Raw genomic sequence first — 22872 nt, forward strand, 5'->3', positions numbered from 1 at the left:
AGGAATAAGGGAGTGATTGACTGCTTTTCTTTGGGGGCACACTGAGGGGTGAGGCCCCGAGCTCTCAGCTCCTCTGGGGCGGAGATTGGGAGGCTGCCATTTTCACTCTCGTCCTCCAAAGCTGTACGGAAAGCCTGCAGGGAACAAAAGCTCCCAAGAGCAAACCCGAGCAGATTACTTAGCCTGGCCCCCGGCAAGGAGGGAGCAATTCCACCTCCAGCAAAGACATTTGAGAACCACAAGGCAACAGGCCCCTCCCCCAGAAGATCAGCGAGAACAGCCAGCCAAGACCAAGTTTACCGATCAATGAGAACAGCAGAACTCCAGCGCTAGGGGAATACTGCACATAGAATTCATGGCTTTTTTACCATGATTCTTTAATCTTTCAAGGTTAATTTTTTAAATTTTCTTTTTCTATTTTTTTTAATTTTTCTTTTTCCCTTTTACAACCAACATCTTATCAATCCCTTTTTTTAAAAATCTTTTTTATTTTTCATTTCTAGAGTCATATTCTATCCCTTCATTTAGTTAACCCTATTTTTGGTATATATATAAGTTGTTCTCTCTTTAAAATTGTGGGATACAGTTTCTTCTAACAGACCAAAATATACCCTAAATCTCTAGTGTATGGCTTTGTTCTAGACTCCTGCCTGATCACATTCTCTCTCCCTTTTTTTTTTCAATTTCTCTTCTTTCTTTTTTCAACCAACTTCTTACCAATTCCTTTTATAAAATCTTTTATAATTTTCATCTTTACAATCATATCCTATCCCTTCATCGTATTTACCCTTATTTTTGTACATATATAAGTTTTTCTTTCTTTAAAATTTTGGGAGACAGTTTCTTCTAACAGACCAAAATACGCCCAAAATCTAGTGTGTGGCACTGATCTATTCACCAGCCTGATCATATCTGATCATATTCCTTTTTCTTTTTCTTTCTTTCTTATTTTGTTTTTCTTTTTTTCTTTCTTTCCCTTTCTTTTCCCCCAGTTTCGGGTCTCTTCTGATTTGTTTAGTGTACATTTTTCTGGGGTTGTTGTTACCCTGTTAGCATTTTGTTCTCTCATTCATCTGTTCTCCTCTGGACAAAATGACAAGATGGAAAAACTCACTTCAAAAAAAAGAACAAGAGGCAGTACTGACTGCCAGGGACCTAATCAATATGGACATTAGTAAGATGTCAGAACTAGAGTTCAGAATTACAGTTATAAGCTAGGTTTGAAAAAAGCATGGAAGATACTAGAGAATCCCTTTCTGGAGAAATAAAAGACCTAAAATCTAACCAAGTCGAAATCAAAAAGGCTATTAATGAGGTGCAATCAAAAATGGAGGCTCAAACTGCTAGGATAAATGAGGCAGAAGAGAGAATCAGTCATATAGAAGACCAAATGATGGAGAATAAAGAAGCTGAGAAAAAGAGAGATAAACAACTACTGGATCATGAGGGCAGAATTTGAGAGATAAGTGATACCATAAGATGAAACAATATTAGAATAATTGGGATCCCAGAAGAAGAAGAAAGAGAGAGGGGCAGAAGGTATATTGGAGCAAATTATAGCAGAGAACTTCCCTATTTGGGGAAGGAAACAGGCATCAAAAATCAGGATGCACAGAGAACCCTCCTCAAAATCAATAAAAACAGGTCAACACCCTGACATCTAATAGTAAAACTTATGAGTCTCAGAGACAAAGAGAAAATCCTGAAAGCAGCTCAAGATAAGAGGTCTGTAACCTACAATGGTAGAAACATTAGATTGGCAGCAGACCTATCCACAGAGACCTGGCAGGCCAGAAAGGACTGGCATGATATATTTAGAGCACTAAATGAGAAAACTACGCAGCCAAGAATACTATATCCTGCTATGTTGCCACTGAAAATAGAAGGGCAGATAAAAAGCTTCCAGGACAAACAAAAACTAAAAGAATTTGCAAACACGAAACCAGCCCTACAGGAAATATTGAAAGGGGTCCTCTAAGCAAAGAGAGAGCCTAAAAGTAACATAGACCAGAAAGGAACACAGACAATATACAGTAACAGTCACCTTACAGGCAATACAATGGCACTAAATTAATACCTTTCAATAGTTACCCTGAATGTAAATGGGCTAAATGCCCCAATCAAAAGACACAGGCTATCAGATTGGATAAAAAAACAAGACCCATCAATATGCTGTCTGCAAGAGACTCATTTTAGACCCAAAGACACCTCCAGATTAAAAGTGAGGGGGGTGGAAAACCATTACCATGCTAATGGACACCAAAAGAAAGCTGGAATGGCAATCCTTATATCAGACAAATTAGATTTTAAACCAAAGACTGTAATAAGAGATGAAGAAGGACACTATATCCTACTTAAAGGGTCTATCCAACAAGAAGATCTAACAGTTGTAAATATCTATGCCCCTAACATGGGAGCAGCCAATTATATAAGGCAGTTAATAACAAAATCAAAGAAACACATTGACAAAAATACAATAATAGTAGGGGACTTTGACACCCCCCTCACTGAAATGGACAGATCATCTAAGCAAAAGATCAACAAGGACATAAAGACCTTAAATGACACACTGGACCAAGTGGACTTCACAGATATATTCAGAACATTCCATCCCAAAGCAACAGGATACACATTCTTCTCTAGTGCCCATGGAACATTCTCCAGAATCGATCACATCCTAGGTCACAAATCAGGTCTCAACTGGTACCAAAAGATTGGGATCATTCCTTGCATATTTTTGGACCACAATGCTTTGAAACTAGAACTCAATCACAAGAAGAAAGAAAGAACTCAAATACATGGAGGCTAAAGAGCATCCTACTAAAGAATGAATGATCAACCAGGTAATTAAAGAAGGATTAAAAAAATTCATGGAAACCAATGAAAATGAAAACACAACTGTTCAAAATCTTTGGGATGCAGCAAAGGCAGTCCTAAGAGGAAAGTATATAGCAATACAAGCCTTTCTCAAGAAACAAGAAAGCTCTCAAGTACACAACCTAACCCTACACCTAAAGGAGCTGGAGAGAGTACAGCAAATAAAGGCTAAACCCAGCAGGAGAAGAGAAATAATAAAGATCAGAGCAGAGATTAATGAAATAGAAACCAAAACAACAGTAGAACAGAAAATGAAACTAGGAGCTGGTTCTTTGAAAGAATTAACAAGATTGATAAACCCCTGGCCAGACTTATCACAAAGAAAAGAGAAATGACCCAAATAAATAAAATCATGAATGAAAGAGGAGAGATCACAACCAACACCAAAGAAATACAAACAATTATAAGAACATATTATGAGCAACTCTATGCCAGCAAATTAGATAACCTGGAAGAAATGGATGCATTCCTAGAGATGTATTAACTACCAAAGCTGAACCAGGAAGAAATAGAAAACCTGAACAGACCTATAACCACTAAGGAAATTGAAGCAGTTATCAAAAATCTCCCAAAAATCAAGAGCCCGGGGCTAGAAGGCTTCCCAGGGGAATTCTACCAAACATTTCAAGAAGAATTAATACCTATTCTTCTGAAACACTCCCAAAAAATATGGAAGGAAAACTTCCAAACTCATTTTATGAGGCCAGCATTACCTTGATCCCAAAACCAAAGACCCCATCAGAAAGGAGAATTACAGACGAATATCCCTGATGAACATGGATGCAAAAATTCTCACCAAAATACTAGCCAATAGGATCCAACAGTACATTAAAAGGATTATTCACCATGACCAAGTGGGATTTTTTTCCTGGGCTGCAAGGTTGGTTCAACATCCACAAATCAATCAACGTGATACAATACATTAACAAAAGAAAGAACAAGAACCATATGATCCTCTCAATAATGCAGAAAAAGCATTTGACAAAGTACAGCATCCTTTTTTTTTTCTATGCTCATGGATTGGAAGAACAAATATTGTGAAGATGTCAATGTTACCTAGAGCAGTCTACACATTCAATGCAATCCCCATCAAAATACCATCAACCTTTTTCAAAGAAATGGAACAAATAATCCTAAAATTTGTATGGAACCAGAAAAGACCCCGAATAGCCAGAGGAATGTTGAAAAAGAAAAGCAAAGCTGGCGGCATCACAATTCCAGACTTCTGGCTCTATTACAAAGCTGTCGTCATCAAGACAATATGGTACTGGCATAAAAACAGACACATAGATCAATGGAACAGAATAGAGAGCCCAGATATGGACCCTCAACTCTATAGTCAACTAATCTTTGACAAAGCAGGAAAGAATGTCCAATGGGAAAAAGTCTCTTCAACAAATGGTGTTGGGAAAATTGGACAGCCACATGCAGAAGAATGAAACTGGACCATTTCCTTACACCACACACAAAAATAGACTCAAAATGGTTGAAAGACCTCAATGTGAGACAGGAATCCATCAAAATTCTAAAGGAGAACACAGGCAGCAACCTCTTCGACCTCAGCTGCAGCAACTTCTTCCTAGAAACATCACCAAAGGCACGGGAAGCAAGGGCAAAAATGAACTATTGGGACTTCATCAAGATAAAACGCTTTTGTACAGCAAAAGAACAGTCAACAAAACCAAAAGACAACCAACAGAATGGGAGAAGATATTTGCAAATGACATATCAGATAAAGGGCTAGTATCCAAAATCTATAAAGATCTTATCAAAATCCACACCCGAAGAACAAATAATCCAATCAAGAAATGGGCAGAAGACATGAACAGACATTTTTCCAAAGAAGACATCCAAATGGCCAACAGACACATGAAAAAGTGCTCAACATCGCTTGGCATCAGGGAAATCCAAATTAAAACCTCGGTGAAATACCACCTCACACCAGTCAGAATGGCTAAAATTAACAAGTCAGGAAACAACTGACTTGTTGGCGTGGATGCGGAGAAAGGGGAACCCTCCTACACTGTTGGTGGTAATGCAAACTGGTGCAGCCACTCTGGAAAACAGTATGGAGGTTCCTCAAAAAGTTGAAAATAGACCACCCTACAACCCAGCAATTGCACTACTGGGTATTTACCCCAAAGATACAAATGTAGGGATCCGAAGGGGTATGTGCACCCCAATGTTTATAGCAGCAATGTCCACAATAGCCAAACTATGGAAGGAGCCAAGATGTCCATCAACAGATGATTGGATAAAGAAGATGTGGTATATATATACAATGGAATATTATGCAGCTCTCAAAAAACCAAAATCTTGCCATTTGCAAAGATGTTAATGGAACTAGAGGCTATTATGCAAAGCGAAATAAGTCAGTCAGAGAACGACATGTATCATATGATCTCACTGATATGAGGAATTCTTAATCTCAGGAAACAAACTGAGGGTTTCTGGAGTGGTGGGGAGTGGGAGGGACGGGGTGGCTGGGTGATAGACACTGGGGAGGGTATGTGCTATGGTGAGCACTGTGAATTGTGTAAGACTGATGAATCACAGACCTGTACCTCCGAAACAAAGAATACATTATATGTTTAAAAAAAAAAAAGATAGTAGGAAGCAAAAATGAAGGGAGGGAAGTCTGAGGGGGAGACGAACCATGAGAGACTATGGACTCTGAGAAACAAACTGAGGGTTCTAGGGGGTAGGGGGTGGGGGGATGGGTTAGCCTGGTGATGGGTATTAAAGAGGGCACTATTGAATGGAGCACTGGGTATAATTTGCAAACAATGAATCATGGAACACTACATCAAAAACTAATGATGTAATGTGTGGTGATTAACATAACATAATAAAATAAAATTTAAAAAAAAAGTCCACAATATTCCTAAGCTAAAAGAAAATCTTTTTGACAAATAATACTGGAACTACTCAATGAACATAATACAAAAAAACGAATATCAATTCGTACCTCACACCTTATACCTTGTACAGATTTTATTTGCTCTAAATTATAGACTAGGATATAAAATCCCAAACTATGAAGTCTCTAAAAGTAAGCATAGAAGAATTCTTCATCATTTGGGGGATTTACAAAGCTTTCTTAGGATAAAGGAAGCACTAAAAGTCAAAGGCATATACATCATTGAGAAAATAAAAGGCAGCTACAAACTGGAAGAAAACATTTTACACATTCAAACATACACAGCTATAATACATACTATATATATGTCTGACACACATATTTACTTAATATACCTGACAAATATATTTGGCCATTAGAAGATATCTGGTAAATACTTACCTTCAGCATAATAAAGAACTCCTATAAATCAATAAAAAGGTAGTCTAACATAACAATGGACAAAAGATTTGAGCAGATATTTCACAAAAGGAGATACACCAATGGCCAATAATCACATAAAGACAATATTACTTCCGTGATACTCCTGCCAAAAGTGCATAAACTGCATCTAATTATACGGAAATAGAAAAAAACCACTTTGAGCAACTGGGTATCGTATAATTCTTCAAAAATGTCAAAGTCAAGAAATACAAAAAAGATGAAAGAATGATCCAGATTGAAGGAGACTAAAGAAGCATGGCAAATAAATGGGATGTATGATACTGGTTGGGATGGGGGAAATAACTGAGAGGGACATGATCAGTCAGCTGGCCGACTTTCAATATGGACTTCATGTTAGGTGGTCACACTGGTCCAAAGTTACATTTCTTAATTTTGCTGACTGCTGTGGCAATGGTAGAATATCTGCTATATAGAGAGACCACACAGCTCTATGACTACATGGATTTGAAGCTCGAGAACAGACAAACTAACTCAGGGTGAAAGAAAGGACAGTGACTGCCTCTGTCTGGTGAGATTGAAAGGAGCCCTAGGAATGTTCTGGGGTGATGAAATGCTTTACATCGTGCTCATTTGGGTGGTTACACAGTGTACATATTTAACAAGCTCATTCTGTTTGTACACTTAAGATCTGTAAATTTCACTGTATGTAAATTTTATCTACAAAAAAAAGAATAACTGAAGAAAACTTTCCTAAATAGATAAAAAAAAAAAAAAAGACAAGTTTTCAGTATGTTGTGTAAAAATCAGTGCAAAGAAATTTACAGCTCAGCACATCATGAGAAAAATGTGAATTATAAGATTAAATAAAATAACATTCCTAAGCGTTTGAAATAAAAAAACCCAAAAAATTTAAAAAAAAGAAAAAAAGAAATAACATTCCTAAGCTTCAACAGCTGATTATGTACAAAGAATAACAATCACAGGGACATCTAACTTCTCCATAAGGCAAAGCATGATGTAGTAGTGTCTGCACAGGTTCTTTACTTCAATATTATGAAGTCCTTGTTTTCATCTTTTGTACTAAAGCAAGATGCTTGCAATCCAAGAACACTGAAATATGCCATTTATGATTGCATGAGGGGAAAAAAAAAACATACTTGAGGGCCTTCTCCAGTCACCCAGGAATTAGAACGGAGTTGACATTCAGGAATTTGCAAGAGGAAAGATGGTAGAGGGCTTAGCACAGCACCCCCATCAGGAGAACCCTACACAGCTGGCCTCACTGGCCACAGAAATAGGCTTCCAGTTTTCGGGGGCGCTGGGGATGAGAAACTCTTCAGAGTACTTGGGAGTGTTAACAGTTACCTTTCTGTGATGGCATTGTGAGCTAGCTTCAGATGTGTTCCCTCCATTTGTTTTGCTTTCCAATTTATCAGCAATGCATTTGTGATTACTACCATACAGTGTGAGGCAAATGGTCCATATATATGATAGAACAACAATGGAGTATGAAAATTTTATCTTTGTTGAAAATATTGGAAATTCCTATGGAAAACTCCCTAAGACCTAGATCCTACTTTGCCTGGGACAGTCTGAGGCTGTGCCTGTCTTCCTGGCATAATTGCTCCTAGTATCTGTTTCATTCTCAAAAGTGTCCCAGGTTGGATGATAAATTGTATAGCCATCAACTTAAGATACTTAGATATTTAATACACACTGGAACGCTCAAAGTTCATTTGGCTTTTAGCCATTTTCAGAGCTTTCATGGACATTTACACGGACTTACCATTTATCATTAAAACTATAAAGGATGATTTCTTTTTTTTATTTAAATTCAATTAGCTAACATATAGTACATCATTAGTTCCAGATGTAGAGTTCAATAATTAAAGGATGATTTCTTATGAGAAAATGAGTAAGGTGAGATAATCAATCCCTCAACCTTTCCTTTATTCCCTGGTGAGCGAGCCCTAATTATTGCAGAAGTGGAAAGCTAATGTGACCACTTAGAGGGGTGAATTTCCTCTGTGTTTATAACTTCTGGTGGGGATGTAACAGTTCCAGATTATATATTTCTTGGGAGCTGACACTGTGTACCATGGGCATCTGGGTCGCATGATTGTTCTTCTTATGACAACCAGGAAATATATAAGTAATTAAAGCTTGTTAATACTGTATTCGCCCATTTTGAAAATGAAATCTTGTTCTGCTTGGAATTTAGCTTTATCCATAAAACTAGACTTTTTTTTTTGTAGTGTTTAATAACCAACACATCTACCTCCTAATCATTAAGTAAATGGACTTGGAAGTTGTTTAATTATTTGTATGTGCCACTTACTTCCATAATTTGTCTTTCTGCAGATGGAACTCCCAAAATTATTTCTGCCTTTAGTGAAAAAGTGGTGAGCCCAGCAGAACCAGTGTCCCTCATGTGCAACGTGAAGGGAACCCCATTGCCCACGATCACGTGGACCCTGGACGATGACCCGATCCTCAAGGGTGGCAGTCACCGCATCAGCCAGATGATCACGTCGGAGGGAAACGTGGTCAGCTACCTGAACATCTCCAGCTCTCAGGTCCGGGATGGGGGAGTCTACCGCTGCACTGCTAACAACTCGGCGGGAGTCGTCCTGTACCAGGCTCGAATAAACGTAAGAGGTGCTTGTCAAATCAGCTCCTCAAAAAAACACACATAACTCATTGTAGTGGAGAAGAAAGTTTCTGCATGCACCGAGCTGAGTCTTGGAATGCCAAAACAGATGAACTGTTGCTTCCCATTTCCTACCCTTTCCTTCTGACTCCAGAATGGCCCTGATTGGGTTAATGTGAAAAAAAAAATGGCATTTTGGTTTCTTCAGTCAGCTTGTTCTCTGTTACTCTCAGATTTGTCCACTTGATCTTTCCTTTCCTGGTTTATGCTCTGCATGCTCTTTCCTTCCTCCTCTTCTTCTGTTCTACCACGTTCATGGTAAACCTTCATGTACATGGTATTTTAACTTACATTCATAGTGCAACATGGCATAACCTCCATCTTCATAACCTACTTCACAGAGACAGTTTAAAAATTGAATTGCTACCAGTGTTTTCACAAAAACAGCATGATGGTTCAGTGGAGACTAGTTACTTTTTGTTGATTAAATCGCCTCTTGTCTTGTAATTCAAAATGTTTTAATAGAAGTAGTTGATAATGAAAGTTTTTAACACTTCGTTCAATTCATTTGAAAGTAATGAAACTAAAAGGAAACAAAGAACTTCTGAGTAGAAAAATCCAAACACAGAAAAAATTGTTTAATCGAAAAAGACGTTTTTACATGAAAATAATCTACTTTTTTTTTTTTTTACTCAAGGAAAAGTGCACCCATTTCCACACATGAGATGTACCCTTAAATTATTTTCAATAGCTTCTTTGTGTCTCTCTAGGGCCTGCCAGCATTCGACCAATGAAAAACATCACAGCGATAGCAGGGCGGGACACGTACATCCACTGCCGTGTGATTGGCTATCCCTATTACTCCATCAAATGGTACAAGAACTCTAATCTGCTTCCTTTCAACCATCGCCAAGTGGCATTTGAGAACAACGGCACTCTAAAACTCTCGGATGTGCAAAAAGAAGTGGATGAGGGAGAGTACACGTGCAATGTGCTGGTTCAACCGCAGCTCTCCACCAGCCAGAGTGTCCACGTGACGGTCAAAGGTAAGGCTGCACTCCCTGTCCGCACACAGCTTGCCATGATCCCGCTTTTCACCAGAACCACGATCAGGAGTGCGGGTGGGGGGGATCGCAGAGGCTGCATATTTTCAGTAGGACAGTTACAAAGACGGGAATGATAGAGTACATCAGGTGTTCTGACCTCTTTACTCCTGCATCTGCACAAGACCTGTGGTTGATGTAATTTTCTTTTCATATGGATTTTTGGGTTGGTTTTCCAGAGGATGTGTGTGGTATTACCATCAAAAAAAAAAAAAAAAAAAAATAGACATCATTGGTGTTGTTACCTAGTTGTCTGACAGATCATTTTAAAATACATACTGATGTTCCTCCACTTACAATGGGATTATGTCCCAATAAACTCATTGTAAGTTGAAAACGTAGTAAGTCAAAAATTTTATTTAATACATCTCACCTACCAAACATCATAGCTTAGCCTAACCTAACTGAAACTTGCTCAGAATACTTACATTAGTCTACAGTTGGGCAAAATTATCCAATGCAAATCCGACTTTGTAAGAAAGTGTTGAATATCATGTAATTTATTGAATACTGTACTGAAAGTGAAGAACAGAAAAGTTGTATGGGTGAAGAATAGTAGTCAGTTTTGGGTGTTTACCCTCCTGACCACTGACCGACTGGAGCTGTGGTTCGCTGTCACTGCCCAGCATCACCAGAGAGTATTTACTGCATATCACCAGCTCTGGAGGAGAAAGCAAGATTCAAAATTCAAAGTAAAGTTTCTACTGAATGCACATGTCTTCTACACCATCATAAAGTGGAAAAATTGGAAGTTGAACCATCCTAAATTGGAAACCATCTGAATCTTTCTTTTCCTAAAAACTCCTAAAAGTAAGTTCTTTTAGAATCCAACTGGAAGAGGTTTTCTAGTGGATAAGGACTTCAAACACATTTTTCATCTTGAGTAGTTGAGTAGGTCAAAACAACAATATAGTAATTATATGATTAAAGGAACCCACCAAAAAATTTCTTGACTTTTAAATGATTCTTTACATCACAGGATCTAACCATCGGGATGAATTTGGGGGTCATGCAACTCAATCTCAATCTCCTTATCAGTAAAGACCACTAAAATTACAAGACCCACTCCAGGACACACAGCCCTGTAGTGGCAGACCCTTAGGGGAAGCTGTTTCTTCTAACCCCCAAGTCAGTTTCTTCAGCTGAACATGAAATTTTTCAATTCTGTAAATAATCTACATGAAGCAGGTCATGAAAATAACTCTAAAATGTTATGAAACAATTTCAAGTTTCCATAACAATAGCCTTCTGCCTGCTAAACTATCTGTCTGAGCTATCCCTACATACCAATAATTGTCTTTTAATGTCATGGCTACAAAGTTACATGGGTTTTCCATGGTCTTCCCCAACATTTTTTCTCCCCACAAACTTTGTTAGTTTACCTTTTCAGGACATCTATAAATATACACATGCATGCACACATACAATCTATGTAATATTTTATGTATTGTATGTTATATAGTATGTATAATATAGGTTATACTTGCACATAAATAATTTTGAATCTTTTAAAAAGAGCCACATATCTTAAGAATTTTCTCAAGTCATTAGAATTTCTTGGTAAATCAGACTATGATAGCTACATAAAAGTTCATTTTGTGGTTATACTTATTTCTTTACATTTATGAAACATCTGCTCCATGCTAGGTTTTAGTCTAGGCATTGAGGAAACCAGTGATGAAGAAGGTAGACAAGCTTCTTTCCCTGTGGAGCTCTCCTTCCAATCAAGAGAGACAAACAGTAAACAAACAAAACAAGTGAATAAACCAGAAAATACTTTATAATGTTTAATACAATGCAGAAACTTAAAACATGGTGGTATCTTAAAGATTACCTGCCCTGGAGAATTAGAAGCTGTATCAATAAATGTTTGGTGCTCTGGTGTCTTAAAATTCATCAGTCTATCATGTGCTTTGAAAGAATGTCTTACCCACAGCTTGTTTTGTAACATGATAAGTTGATCATTTGGAAATTATTGGTTTGCTGAGTTATGTGGATCTTTGAAATATCAACAGAATAAAATCAAAGGCTCATCAGAAAAGTCTTTAAGGGGGCACCTGGGTGGCTCAGTTGTTAAGCATCTACCTCCAGCTCAGGTCATGATCCCAGGGTCCTGGGATCGAGCCCCGCATTGGGCTCCCTGCTCAGCGGGAAACCTGCTTCTCCCTCTCCCACTCCCCCTGCTTGTGTTCCATCTCTCGCTGTGTCTCTCTCTGTCAAATAAATAAAATCTAAAAAAAAAAAAAAGAAAGAAAAGTCTTTAAGTATTGGGAAGCTGAGAAGCTCATACCAACAGATAAAAGTTTTACAAAATTCTACTTTTTTGCTTGAAAGTTTGAATTTCATTATTTGCAACAAATACAGTCAGTTGTGATCATAGGAGAGGCAGGCTATATCTTTTTTCCCCCAGGACAATGCCCGCTAGTTGCACAAGCCTGAGTAACTATAGCTTTTAGGTAGCCATTCTTTGAGGAAACAACAGAATTCCATGAAAAGAGTGACTAGTTGAGCTTGTAATTCAAACAAATGCACAAGTACTTTGCTTCCAGACAACCATCCTGTGCAGCAGGCCGAAGTGCTTTGTGTGTTCTTCCCATTTTGTTACACAGAGCAGAGAACACTGAAAATGACATGAACTCAATATAAAAAACTTATACTTTAAGTAAAACACTTAAAATTTTTATTTTCATGGCTTTGTCAAGTGTCCTTAAATGAAACTGGTTTAAAAAACAATTAGCACTGTGTGGTGGTAAGCACCACAATGATGACGGGTGCATTTCGGTGTCACTGCCATGATTTGTGCTAAGACCCCAGCCGTCTTACCCCCGTGACTTCTATGCAGATGTCAAGCCAATGAGAAAAGTACATGATATCTTACTGTTATAAGAAAAATGGTTATCTCCTTGCAAACCCCCAAAAATGTTCTCAGGGGTTCCTAGGGGTCTTCAGACTACCTTTAGAAAATATCTACTCCAGTGCTATTTCATTTATGTCTAATATTTAACCATTTTGGATGATGTGTCAAATGAGCTTCTCCATGCATTGGCCTTTATCTCCTTGTAAGATGGTTTCTTTCAGGAAAAGTTGCCAGAAGTGTGACCATTGGGTAAATGGATTACAAATATTTTAATATCAATTTTTTAGGAGACATAAATTCAAACAAAGACCATTTGAATTATTCACTTTTATTCTTAAAATTTTGTAGACCAGCATAAATCAATGTATTAATCTTGATCCTTTTAATCTTAAGTGACAGAACCCAACTCCAACTAGCTTACACCCGAAAGGAGAATTTATTGGCTCTTACCACCAAAGTATCCATCATTTTAGGAAACAATTGAATCAAATGGTTTTGTTTTCAGGAATTTTTTTTCTTCTAAGTATATATTATGTAGAGTAATCATTTTCAGGTCCTTGGCAAGGATCATCAAACAAAAGAAGGAAAATATTATTTTGCATGCTGTTTCATTACAGTAGCCTGGCAAGAAATGGCTGGCAGTGGGCAGGACAGCTATAGGGATTTGGGATTTGCAGTGCTTAAGAGGGCAGTCAGGGAAGCCTTCTGTGAGAAGCTGACGTTTGATTAAGGACATAGAGGAGGGAAAGAGAGCCAAGCACATATCTAGGGGAGAGAGCATTCTAGACAAAGGAACAAAAAGAGGCAGGAGTGGGCCTGCCACCTGGCAGGCCAGCAAAGAGGCTGTGTGGCTGGAACAGAGTGAACACAGGGTAAAGTAATAAGGGGTAGGGTCGGAATTAGCAGGGCCCTTTCATGTAGGACCCAGTTCAGCAGGGCTGGGCTCTGAGGGCTTGAGTTTTTCCTGAGTGAGATGGAGGGGTTGATCAGATGATTTTAAATGAGATGTCACAGGGCCTGACCAGGTTGTAAAAGGATACATCTGACTGCTGTGCTCAGAATAGGCTAAAGGCAAGAAGGGATAAGCAGGCCCCCTGCTAGAAAGCTCATGCAGGGGAGAGGTTGGGGGGCTTGGGCCAGGGAGAGAGCAGTGAGGGGCTGAGGAGAAGACAGGTTCTAGATATATTTTTAAGGTCTACTCAGTGGGATTTCCTGATGGATTGGATGTGGGTGTAAGAGCCTGAGCAATAGAAAGAAGAACACAGCCATAAGCTGAGTCAGCAGAAGATGCAAGGAAGCAATTTCAAGGAAGAAATCAGGAGTCTACTTTCTGATGTATTGAGGTTGAAATATTAAGTGGATCTACTAAGGAGGCAGTTGGATAGACAGGAGTGGAATTTAGGATGGTGGAATCTGAGCAGTAGATTTGGAGACATCAGTGAATAAATAATGTGTAAGGTGCAGGCCTTTGTGTAACCATCAGGAGACTGTGTACCTCCCTGCAGATTCTCATTCATAGAGGCAGATTCATCAGTGCTTTACTCAAACTCACATTAAAACCTATTCACCAAATGTCTGAAGATAAAGTCTGACAAAAATTCATACAAGAACTGTTTAAATGTAAATCTGTCTCTAAATTTCCTAGATGAGGATGGATCAATGTATCAATGATCCTATTGAATGCAAAGAGCAGGAACTCCAATCAGACTGATTTAACAGCAGTTATAACAGTGTGGGGAGGGGGGAGGTAGGGATGGAGGTCAAGGTTGTATTACACTAACTTTTGGGAGAGGCAGAGATAGCATTGGCCTCCCAGGAGGCCTGGTCTAGACTTTTAAAATTATTATTTTATTATTTTTTTATTAGTTTCAGGGGTAGAATCCAGTGATTCATCAGATGCGTATAACACCCAGTGCTTATTACATCATGTGCCTTCCTTAATGCCTGCCCATAACCCAGTTATCCATCCCCCCCACCTCCCCTCCAGCAACCCTCAGTTTGTATCCTAGGGTTCAGCTTCTCTTATGGTTTGCATCCCTCTCTAATTTCATACTGTTTTATTTTTCCTTCCCTTCTCCCCTTCATCTGTTTTGTTTATTAAATTCCACATATGAGTGAGATCATTAGCATAATGCCCTCTAGTTCCATCCATGTCCTTGCAAATGGAAAGATTTCATTTTTTGATGGCTAACTAGTATTCCATTATATATATATATACCACATCTTCTTTATCCATTCATCTGTTGATGGACATCTGGGCTCTTTCCATAGTTTGGCTATTGTGGGCATTGCTGCTATGAACATTGGGGTGCAGGTGCCCCTTCGGATCTCTCTATTTGTATCCTTAGGGCTAAATACCTGGTACATGCAGTTGCTGGGTCGTAGGGTAGCTCTATTTTCAACTTCTTGAAGAACCTCCATACTGTTTTCCAGAGTGTCTGCACCAGCTTGCATTCCCACCAACAGTGTAGGAGGATTCCCCTTTCTCCACAACCTGGTCAACATTTGTTGTTTCCTGACTTGTTAATTTTAGCCACTCTGGTGTGAAGTGGTATCTCATTGTGGTTTTGATTTGTATTTCCCTGATGCCAAGTGATGTTGAGCAGTTTTTCATGTATCTGTTGGCCATTTAATTACCATCTGAAACTTCTCTCTGTTCCTTTGGTGTTTCCCTCTACACACCGGCTTCATTCCCTCAGAGCTGCCTTTCTATACGGCAAGAAAACTGACCCTCATTACTCTGGACTCACATGCCCTTTCCCTGATGACTCCATGTAGGATAATCAGAGGGAGGGACTCTGGCTGGCTTTCCACAGACCACCACCCATTCCTGGACCAGTCGCTGAGGCCAGAGCTGTGCGGTGTCTGGATAGGCTGCCTGCTTCCATCCACACCCCCTTGCTAGGGAGAAGGTTGAACTATCAAAAGAAGGAGGAAAATGAGAATAATAGCCATAGTAAGCTGTCTTAAGAAAGTGAATTAAAATATGAATGGGGCTGAGAGTGACTTCTGAATGTGTATTCACTTTACTTAGTAACATGTGCTCAATAAAGAAAGGCCCCCACGCAGGTTAATACCTCAGAAAATAAATTCTATCCAATGGCTAAGAATTCTCCCCAGAAGAAACCAATGCTGAGGATAAGAAGAATCATGTTAGGCCATGGAAGCCAAGTGAAGACCACTGATAGAAAGTGTGAGGGAGGGCGCCTGGGTGGCTCAGTCAGTTAAGCATCTGCCTTCAGCTCAGGTCATGATCACGGGGTCCTGGGATTAAGCCCTGCATTGGGCTCTGCACTCAGCGGGGAGTCAGCTTGTCTCTCTCCTCATGCACCTCCCCACTGCTTGTGCTCTATCTCAAATAAATAAATAAAATCTTTAAAGAAAAAAAAAAAGAAGTGTGAGGGAAGGAGCCAGAAGGAAGGAGGATGTCAGGTGCAGCAACCAAATCAGACAGACAAGGGGACGAAGAAAGCAGAAAGCCCTCAAGATACAAGATGACATTGAAACCAAGCAGATCCCTAGGAAACCTACAATAGCCAAGTGAGCAAAGCTCGAGACATTCCTGACAGTCTCTAACGGTAGCCTTCTAGATGACAGGTTACATCTCTCCATGGAGCCCACCCTATGAGAATATCACACACTAACACAAATTTGATTGGGAAGACTAACAGTGCATTTGCCAAGAAGCCTGGAAAACTGAACCTGATAAAAACTGTGTTCATTGGTGGTTGAGATGTCTATAATTTTTTGTGCAGATGTCTGGGCAAAGGAGAGAGCATATCCTTTTGGTGAATCATTGCTTCAAAACATGTTTTAAAAGGAGCATTTTCTAAACAAAATACGGTTGTTGGCTATCCCACCTTACATTTATTTAATTTCATCTTTTCTGTGTTGACAGATGAAACTGTAGTCACCAAAAGAGGAAATTGCAGGCTGGGTGGACAAGGTTAATCCTGAGTAAGCCTATGTGGGACTTCCCAGGTGAAAAAGATTACAGTCTAACATCCCCTTTTATTTATTAACTCATTGGTCATAGGTACCCGCTTTGCACCCCAGCAAAGATACTTGAGTAATTCAGTTTAAGATTACCACTTGCATTTCTGGCTTAAGATGACTTCTGACTTTAAATATATAGTAATAATTATACACCGTGAACAATTTTAGCTTTTACTCAGATGTCCTTAGAAAGGTTGCAACAAAATTGACTTCTGAACATTTACATTTGAATTTTAAAATGTTTGGAAATGAAATATGTAAATTAAGCCACACTCCAGTAGTTGGGATTATAGTCTATCGATGCTTTTAAAAGGTTAATAACCTTTACTTATTTCAATTATGATAAAGATTATGATAAGGGAAGAAATAAGCAAGCAACTGAATTATAGGAAAAGACTGATTTTTTACTTTCTCTGTGAATCGGGATTGGAAGGCAGTCTGTTCTTATTTTATTTATATAAACACAGCTCAATTACCTTTCTTGTTAGACTGCACAGTGAATATTTTACTCAGATAATTTCAGAAGAGCAAATATGTTGGCTCACAAGTTGGCTTCCTTGGAAAGTGGGCCCCCTTGTTTCCGTCAGTAATGTCACAAATGGGGGGAGCACAAGCTTTTCATCTTGTTGCCCAGAGGTTCACTGAATGCAGGCGGTGTGTGTGAGTATGTGTGTGTTTGTCTGTGTGAGTGTGTGTATTAGATGACATCTGGAAACAATACTATGTCTCTCTTTTTAAAAAGATTTGTTTTTAAATTTTATTTTATTATGTTATGGTAGTCACCATACAGTACATTATTAGTTTTTGATGTAGTGATCCACGATCCATTGTTTTTAACAGATTTTATTTATTTATTTCAGAGAGAGAGAGAGCAAAAGCATGAGCAGGGGGAGGGGCAGAGGGAGAAGCAGCCTCCCCGCTGAGCAGGGAGCCCGACATGGGGCTTGATCCCAGGACCCTGAGATCATGACCTGAGCCGAAGGCAGATGCTTAACCTACTGAGTCACCCAGGCGCCCCTAAACAATACTATTTTTCAGTCATGTCTTTTTTTTAAGTTTTTAATTTTTTAAAAAGGTTTTATGCATTTATCTGAGAGAGAGAGAGAGAGAGAGAACATGAGCGTGGGAGGGGCAGATGGAGAAGCAGATTCCCCACTAAGCAGGGAGCCTGATGTGGGACTCGATCCCAGGACCCTGGGATCATGACCTGAGCCAAAGGCAGACGCTTAACTGACTGAGCCACCCAGGCGCCCCACAGTCATGTCTTTTTTGCTAATAGTCTTGGCCCTTTTGCTTATTATGTAGCATTGACTTAGGAAATTTGGAAAAAAAAAAACACTTCAAAGATCAATTTAAGCACCAGTTAATTATTGATAATACTTGAAACTTAAGCAGTTCTGAGTTCTATTAACAAACCAGAAGCACAGTTGTGCTGCTTTCGAACAAGTTGGGAGAAATGAAAGTCAAATTCCCTTTTTCACGTCATTTCAATTTAACAAGCAGGGTTATATTTAACACATTTCAAAGCGTTTTCTTTCTCATTTTAGGTGCCACATTGAACTTGAACGGTGCCTAATTGAGTGTTTTAATTGCTAGGGACCAGCACTGCCAGGAAAGTTAATTGGCTGCTACATAAAAATGTCACCTTCTATTTATATTTATATAAAACTTTATAGTTTACAAACACTTTCATATGTGTAACCTTAATTAATGTTCACAGTGACTCTGTAATGTAGATAAAGCATAAGCAGAGAAACAGAATTAAGAGTGAGCGGGAGGTTTGCTCAGAGCTGTCCAGTAATGTATTCAGGATTCAAATACACATCTTTGGATTCCAGTACACCCTGTAGTGTGTTTTAGAAAAGCAATCCACATTGCAGTGGGAAGCCAGGGTAGTGAGGAGAAATTAAGGCAAAGAACCCAGGTAAGAAGCTATTAAAAAGTTAAGAAGATGATTTAAAAAGGAAGGGTGTGAGGTTATTGACAGCTTAATTTAAGAGAGGCAGTGAGAACTAGTTACATTGATGAGCAGTAAAAGGGGGGATGGATTTGGAAAGTGAGGGTGGGGGAGGACCCCGGGCCACTCCAGAAGTTCTGGTCTGGGTGACAGAGAACCTGAGACTAAAAAATTTAGTGGCTTGGGCAAGGCTTACAGAGGGCAGGATTTGGTTGAGAGCATCTGGACCAGCATCCTGGATTCAGACCACAAGAACTCTGAAATATGGATTTGGAGGGCTCAAATTAGTAGAGAGAGAGAGAGAGCTGACACTAGGTGGTCAACAGTGTCTGAGAAGCATTAAGCTTTCAGAATTATTTTTCATGAGTTTTTAAAATAAATGTTTTCCAATAACGAGATGAGATGATGATGCTCGAAACCCAGCACAAGTGATCACGGACATTAGCTCCTTTGTATTCCATTTCACCGCGGTCTTCCTGATTTAACACACCTCTTTCTCATGTCTTGCTCCAAAGCGAGGGAAGAATTAGGTGTCATTGGCAGTATTTCCAACTGAACGGTAGTGACCCTTTGTGTTCAGTGGGGACGAGGTTCTGCACAATCTGACCTACAGATTCTGCCTCCACTGCTCTTTATCGTATGCTGCACCTGCTCCGTGACCGTGTTCCCGTGGCTACAGCTGGGGAGGTGAATGCCAAATTAAAAGTGGGGTCTGCTCCCATCTCTGAGTGAGCGGCCAGGAGTGCTGCCTGATAATGACATCATTCTTCAGGGGCTCCTGATAGCTGATGTCGTTCGGCCAGGGCAGAGGCACGGTTCTGTGCACAGAAACAACATTGGCAGGGCCCCCCACTCCCACTTCCCGTTCCCAACACTTGCCCCTTTGCTGCTCCAGGGTTATATTTAACATATAAGTATATATAAGAGATGCCAGCCTCTTTGCTGTTCCAAACAGGCTCAGAACCCGCCTCCATCAGGGATGGAGTTCTTCTCTCTTTGTCAATTCCACTGGCTCCTGGAATCCTTTATACACCTATTGGTAGAACACATGGTGTTTCAAGCTAGTTTTCTCTTTCAGATGCCTCATTAAAATTGAACAGAGTTTCATTTAGGGTCCTGTTTGTTGGGTCTGGTATGGCCGTAAATTGTAGTCATTCACAAAATGTTTATGTGGACTTTCAGCAACTCCTTAGGGAAGGTGTAGTTTCTATTATGAATAATATGGGAGAAAATAGACCTAGTAGAGGAATGTAGGGGAAAACATTAAATGTGCAATCCTTCTGTGGGATTTTATGGTTTCAAATGGGAATTTATAGTCTCTTGGTTAATTTCTTTAAAGATTTTATTTATTTATTTTTGAGAGAGAGAGAAAGTGCGCATGAGTGGGGGGGAAGTGGCAGAGGGAGAAGCAGACTCCCCACCGAGCAAGGAGCCTGATGCACGGGACTCGATCCCGGGACCCTGGGATCATGACCTGAACTGAAGGGAGATACTTAACTGACTGAGCCACCCAGATGCCCCTCTTGGTTAATTTAATATCCCAATGTGACAGAAGGCGGCTGATGATGTGGGGGACTTGCACCACCCCTCCTTGCTGAACTACCAAGGAGCACCCCTGTTTGATGGGCCCAGTGGCTACATTTACTCCCCTGGCTGAGGATTCACGCTCTCAGGCTCCTGCAGGAGAGAATGACTTTCCTTAGGTTAGGAGGTCAGAACTGAGCTCCGAAGTCCACTTCATTGTCTCCTTCAGACAAGTTTGTCCTGGGGGTAGAAGCTCTTGTAATTTCCCTTCCATTCTAGAAAAATGAAGCTGGTACCTTTCTTCAAGGAAATCCTTCATTAATTTTTTTTTTAGAAATAATATCTCAAATTGTTTTTCTCTAAGTATAGGAAGAGAAAAAGATTGTGTATTGGACTTGTTTTGAAGTCAGAGATTGCCGTTTTTACTCAGTGAAAATTAAGATTGTAGGAGAAATCATGTTTTGCAATACTTGTGCTTGTTAAACATGGGAACTTGGAGAAGGAGAGAATTAAGTAGAGATGAGAAAAAAAGAATGACAGGAAAATTATTGCACCTTCCCTGCCGAACCCATAATCAGTCTGTTTGCAAATATACACACACATGTACGTGCACCTATAGACACACACACACACACACACACACGGGAAAAGACCCCCAGGTAGTGCTTAACCAATAATGCTCTGATGATATTTTAAGTCAGCAAAAAATCCTTCTCAATTATTCAAAATCATACAGTAGGATCTTTTATGTAGATTGGTACATAACACAACTCTGTAAGTTTGTGCACACGTGATACATGACATAAATAATATTTGTGTCTTTTATTTACATATAACTATAAAACACACTCATGGGTTAAAGTCATGTATAAATATGTGTATTATATTCACATATAGGTAGACATAAATAAGTATATATAAGAGATGCCTACATAGCATAAATAGATGGGACAAAGATAGAGCCATAGAGATATCAGTGAACATGGAGTTCACCTGGATGAGACCACCATGTGATACTCACCTTGCCCATTTTTCCAGACTCTGTCTGCACTGGGTCTGCACAGTACGCCGCTCCAGGTACGGAGCTCGTCCTGATTCTGCACAGCCGTGAGCACCACACAGTTCCTCCTCCTGGTGGATACAAACCCACCTTCTCTAGCTGTTCCTTTTCTCTCTGGTCCCATCCCCCCCCCCCCCCAGGGCAGCACACTGAATAGCAGCCCCCCTCCTCCACGTAAGCTACCAAAGGAGTACAGCCGTGGGCCATTGCTTCCCGCGAACCATTTCTGACATCCCTGTAAAGGCGGACAGATGTGCTGCCTCCTCTCAGAGACACCCAGCCCTCCAGGCATTTTCTCATGCCCCAAAGAGGGGAATGAGAATGTCACCACCACCCTGAAGATAAGACTTTTTTATGGAACCCATGGCCTACTGTGAAGTCACTCCGTTGGGCTCATGAACAAAATCCCCCAGAGGTGCTGCTGACTTCGGTTGGTCAGTATTTTCTTTATGCCACATCATTATCATCAGTCCGTACAGGTTCCATATTTTGTTTTATTTGCATTTATCTTTTTTTTTAACCATCCACCAATTCTGTTATCATTCCTTCTTGTCTTGTCGGCACTTATTCATGTACGTACTTAATAGGCTTATTTATTTTTTTAAATTTTTTAAAAGATTTTATTTATTTATTTGAGAGAGAGAAGAGAGAGAATGAGCAGGGGAAGGGAGAGGGAGAAGCAGGCTCCCCACTGAGCTGGGAGCCCGACACGAGGCTCGATCCCAGGACCCCGGGATCATGACCCGAGCCAAAGGCAGATGGCTAGCCAACTGAACCACCCAGGTGCCCCTAATAGGCTTATTTTAAATCTACTTTTTATGCCCTTATGAAGATAGACATATAAATGTATATTAAAGCATGAAAAGTAAACCCTTAGGCTTTCCTCCAGCACTTTGACTCTGTACATAGTGTACGATGAAGATCCTTATAGGTGGGTCCGTGAGTAACATTAACTTAGTGTTCCCAATGACTGCAGAGCACTCTCCAAAATACCAGTTTATGCTGCCACCAGCCACCCAGGAGAGGTCACATTTCCCCATATCTCTGTCAGCCCTTGATATCATCTGCCTTTCTAAGTATTGCAAATCTAAAGAGTGTAGATTTTATTTTAATTTGCTTTTCTTCCATTACTACTGAGGTTGAGCATGACCCTCTTCATATTCTTATTAGATATTTGGGTATCCTATCTATGAATTTCCTTTGCCCACTCTGCCATCATTCTTCCTGCTTTGATTTGGTTCCTTCGTGTGAACAGAATCTCTTATTACATAGATATTGTCATGAATATCTTTGTCAAGACAGTCTCTGGTCTCTTAACTTTACCTTTGATTGTCTTCCATGGGATCTTGATTAAGAAGTCTCTGAGCTCCTGGAAGATCTATTTCTACATTATTTTCTGTATTCACTCTGTGTTTATATTTCCACTGTCCACATTTAGGTCTTCCATCCTCATTGAGGATTGTAGATACAGTAGAAGGAGGCATCAGTTTCTTCTTTATATAGTGAGCCAGTCTTCCTAATATCATTTATTAAATGACCCATAC

General features: G+C 39.7%; 1 protein-coding gene across 3 annotated transcripts in view; it reads left to right on the forward strand.

Annotated features, from left to right (window-relative positions):
• The window catches only part of DSCAM (DS cell adhesion molecule), a 784307-nt gene that overhangs the window by 480309 nt on the left and 281126 nt on the right, over window positions 1–22872 (forward strand). For all 3 annotated transcript variants that reach the window (XM_078071697.1, XM_078071718.1, XM_078071731.1), the window contains 2 exons: window positions 8543–8839; window positions 9602–9877. In XM_078071697.1, coding sequence (XP_077927823.1) covers window positions 8543–8839; window positions 9602–9877 — 573 coding nt within the window. The remainder of the gene's footprint in view (window positions 1–8542; window positions 8840–9601; window positions 9878–22872) is intronic.

The sequence above is a fragment of the Halichoerus grypus genome, chromosome 1 (genome assembly GCF_964656455.1).
Source record: "Halichoerus grypus chromosome 1, mHalGry1.hap1.1, whole genome shotgun sequence".
Taxonomy (NCBI): Eukaryota; Metazoa; Chordata; class Mammalia; order Carnivora; family Phocidae; genus Halichoerus; species Halichoerus grypus.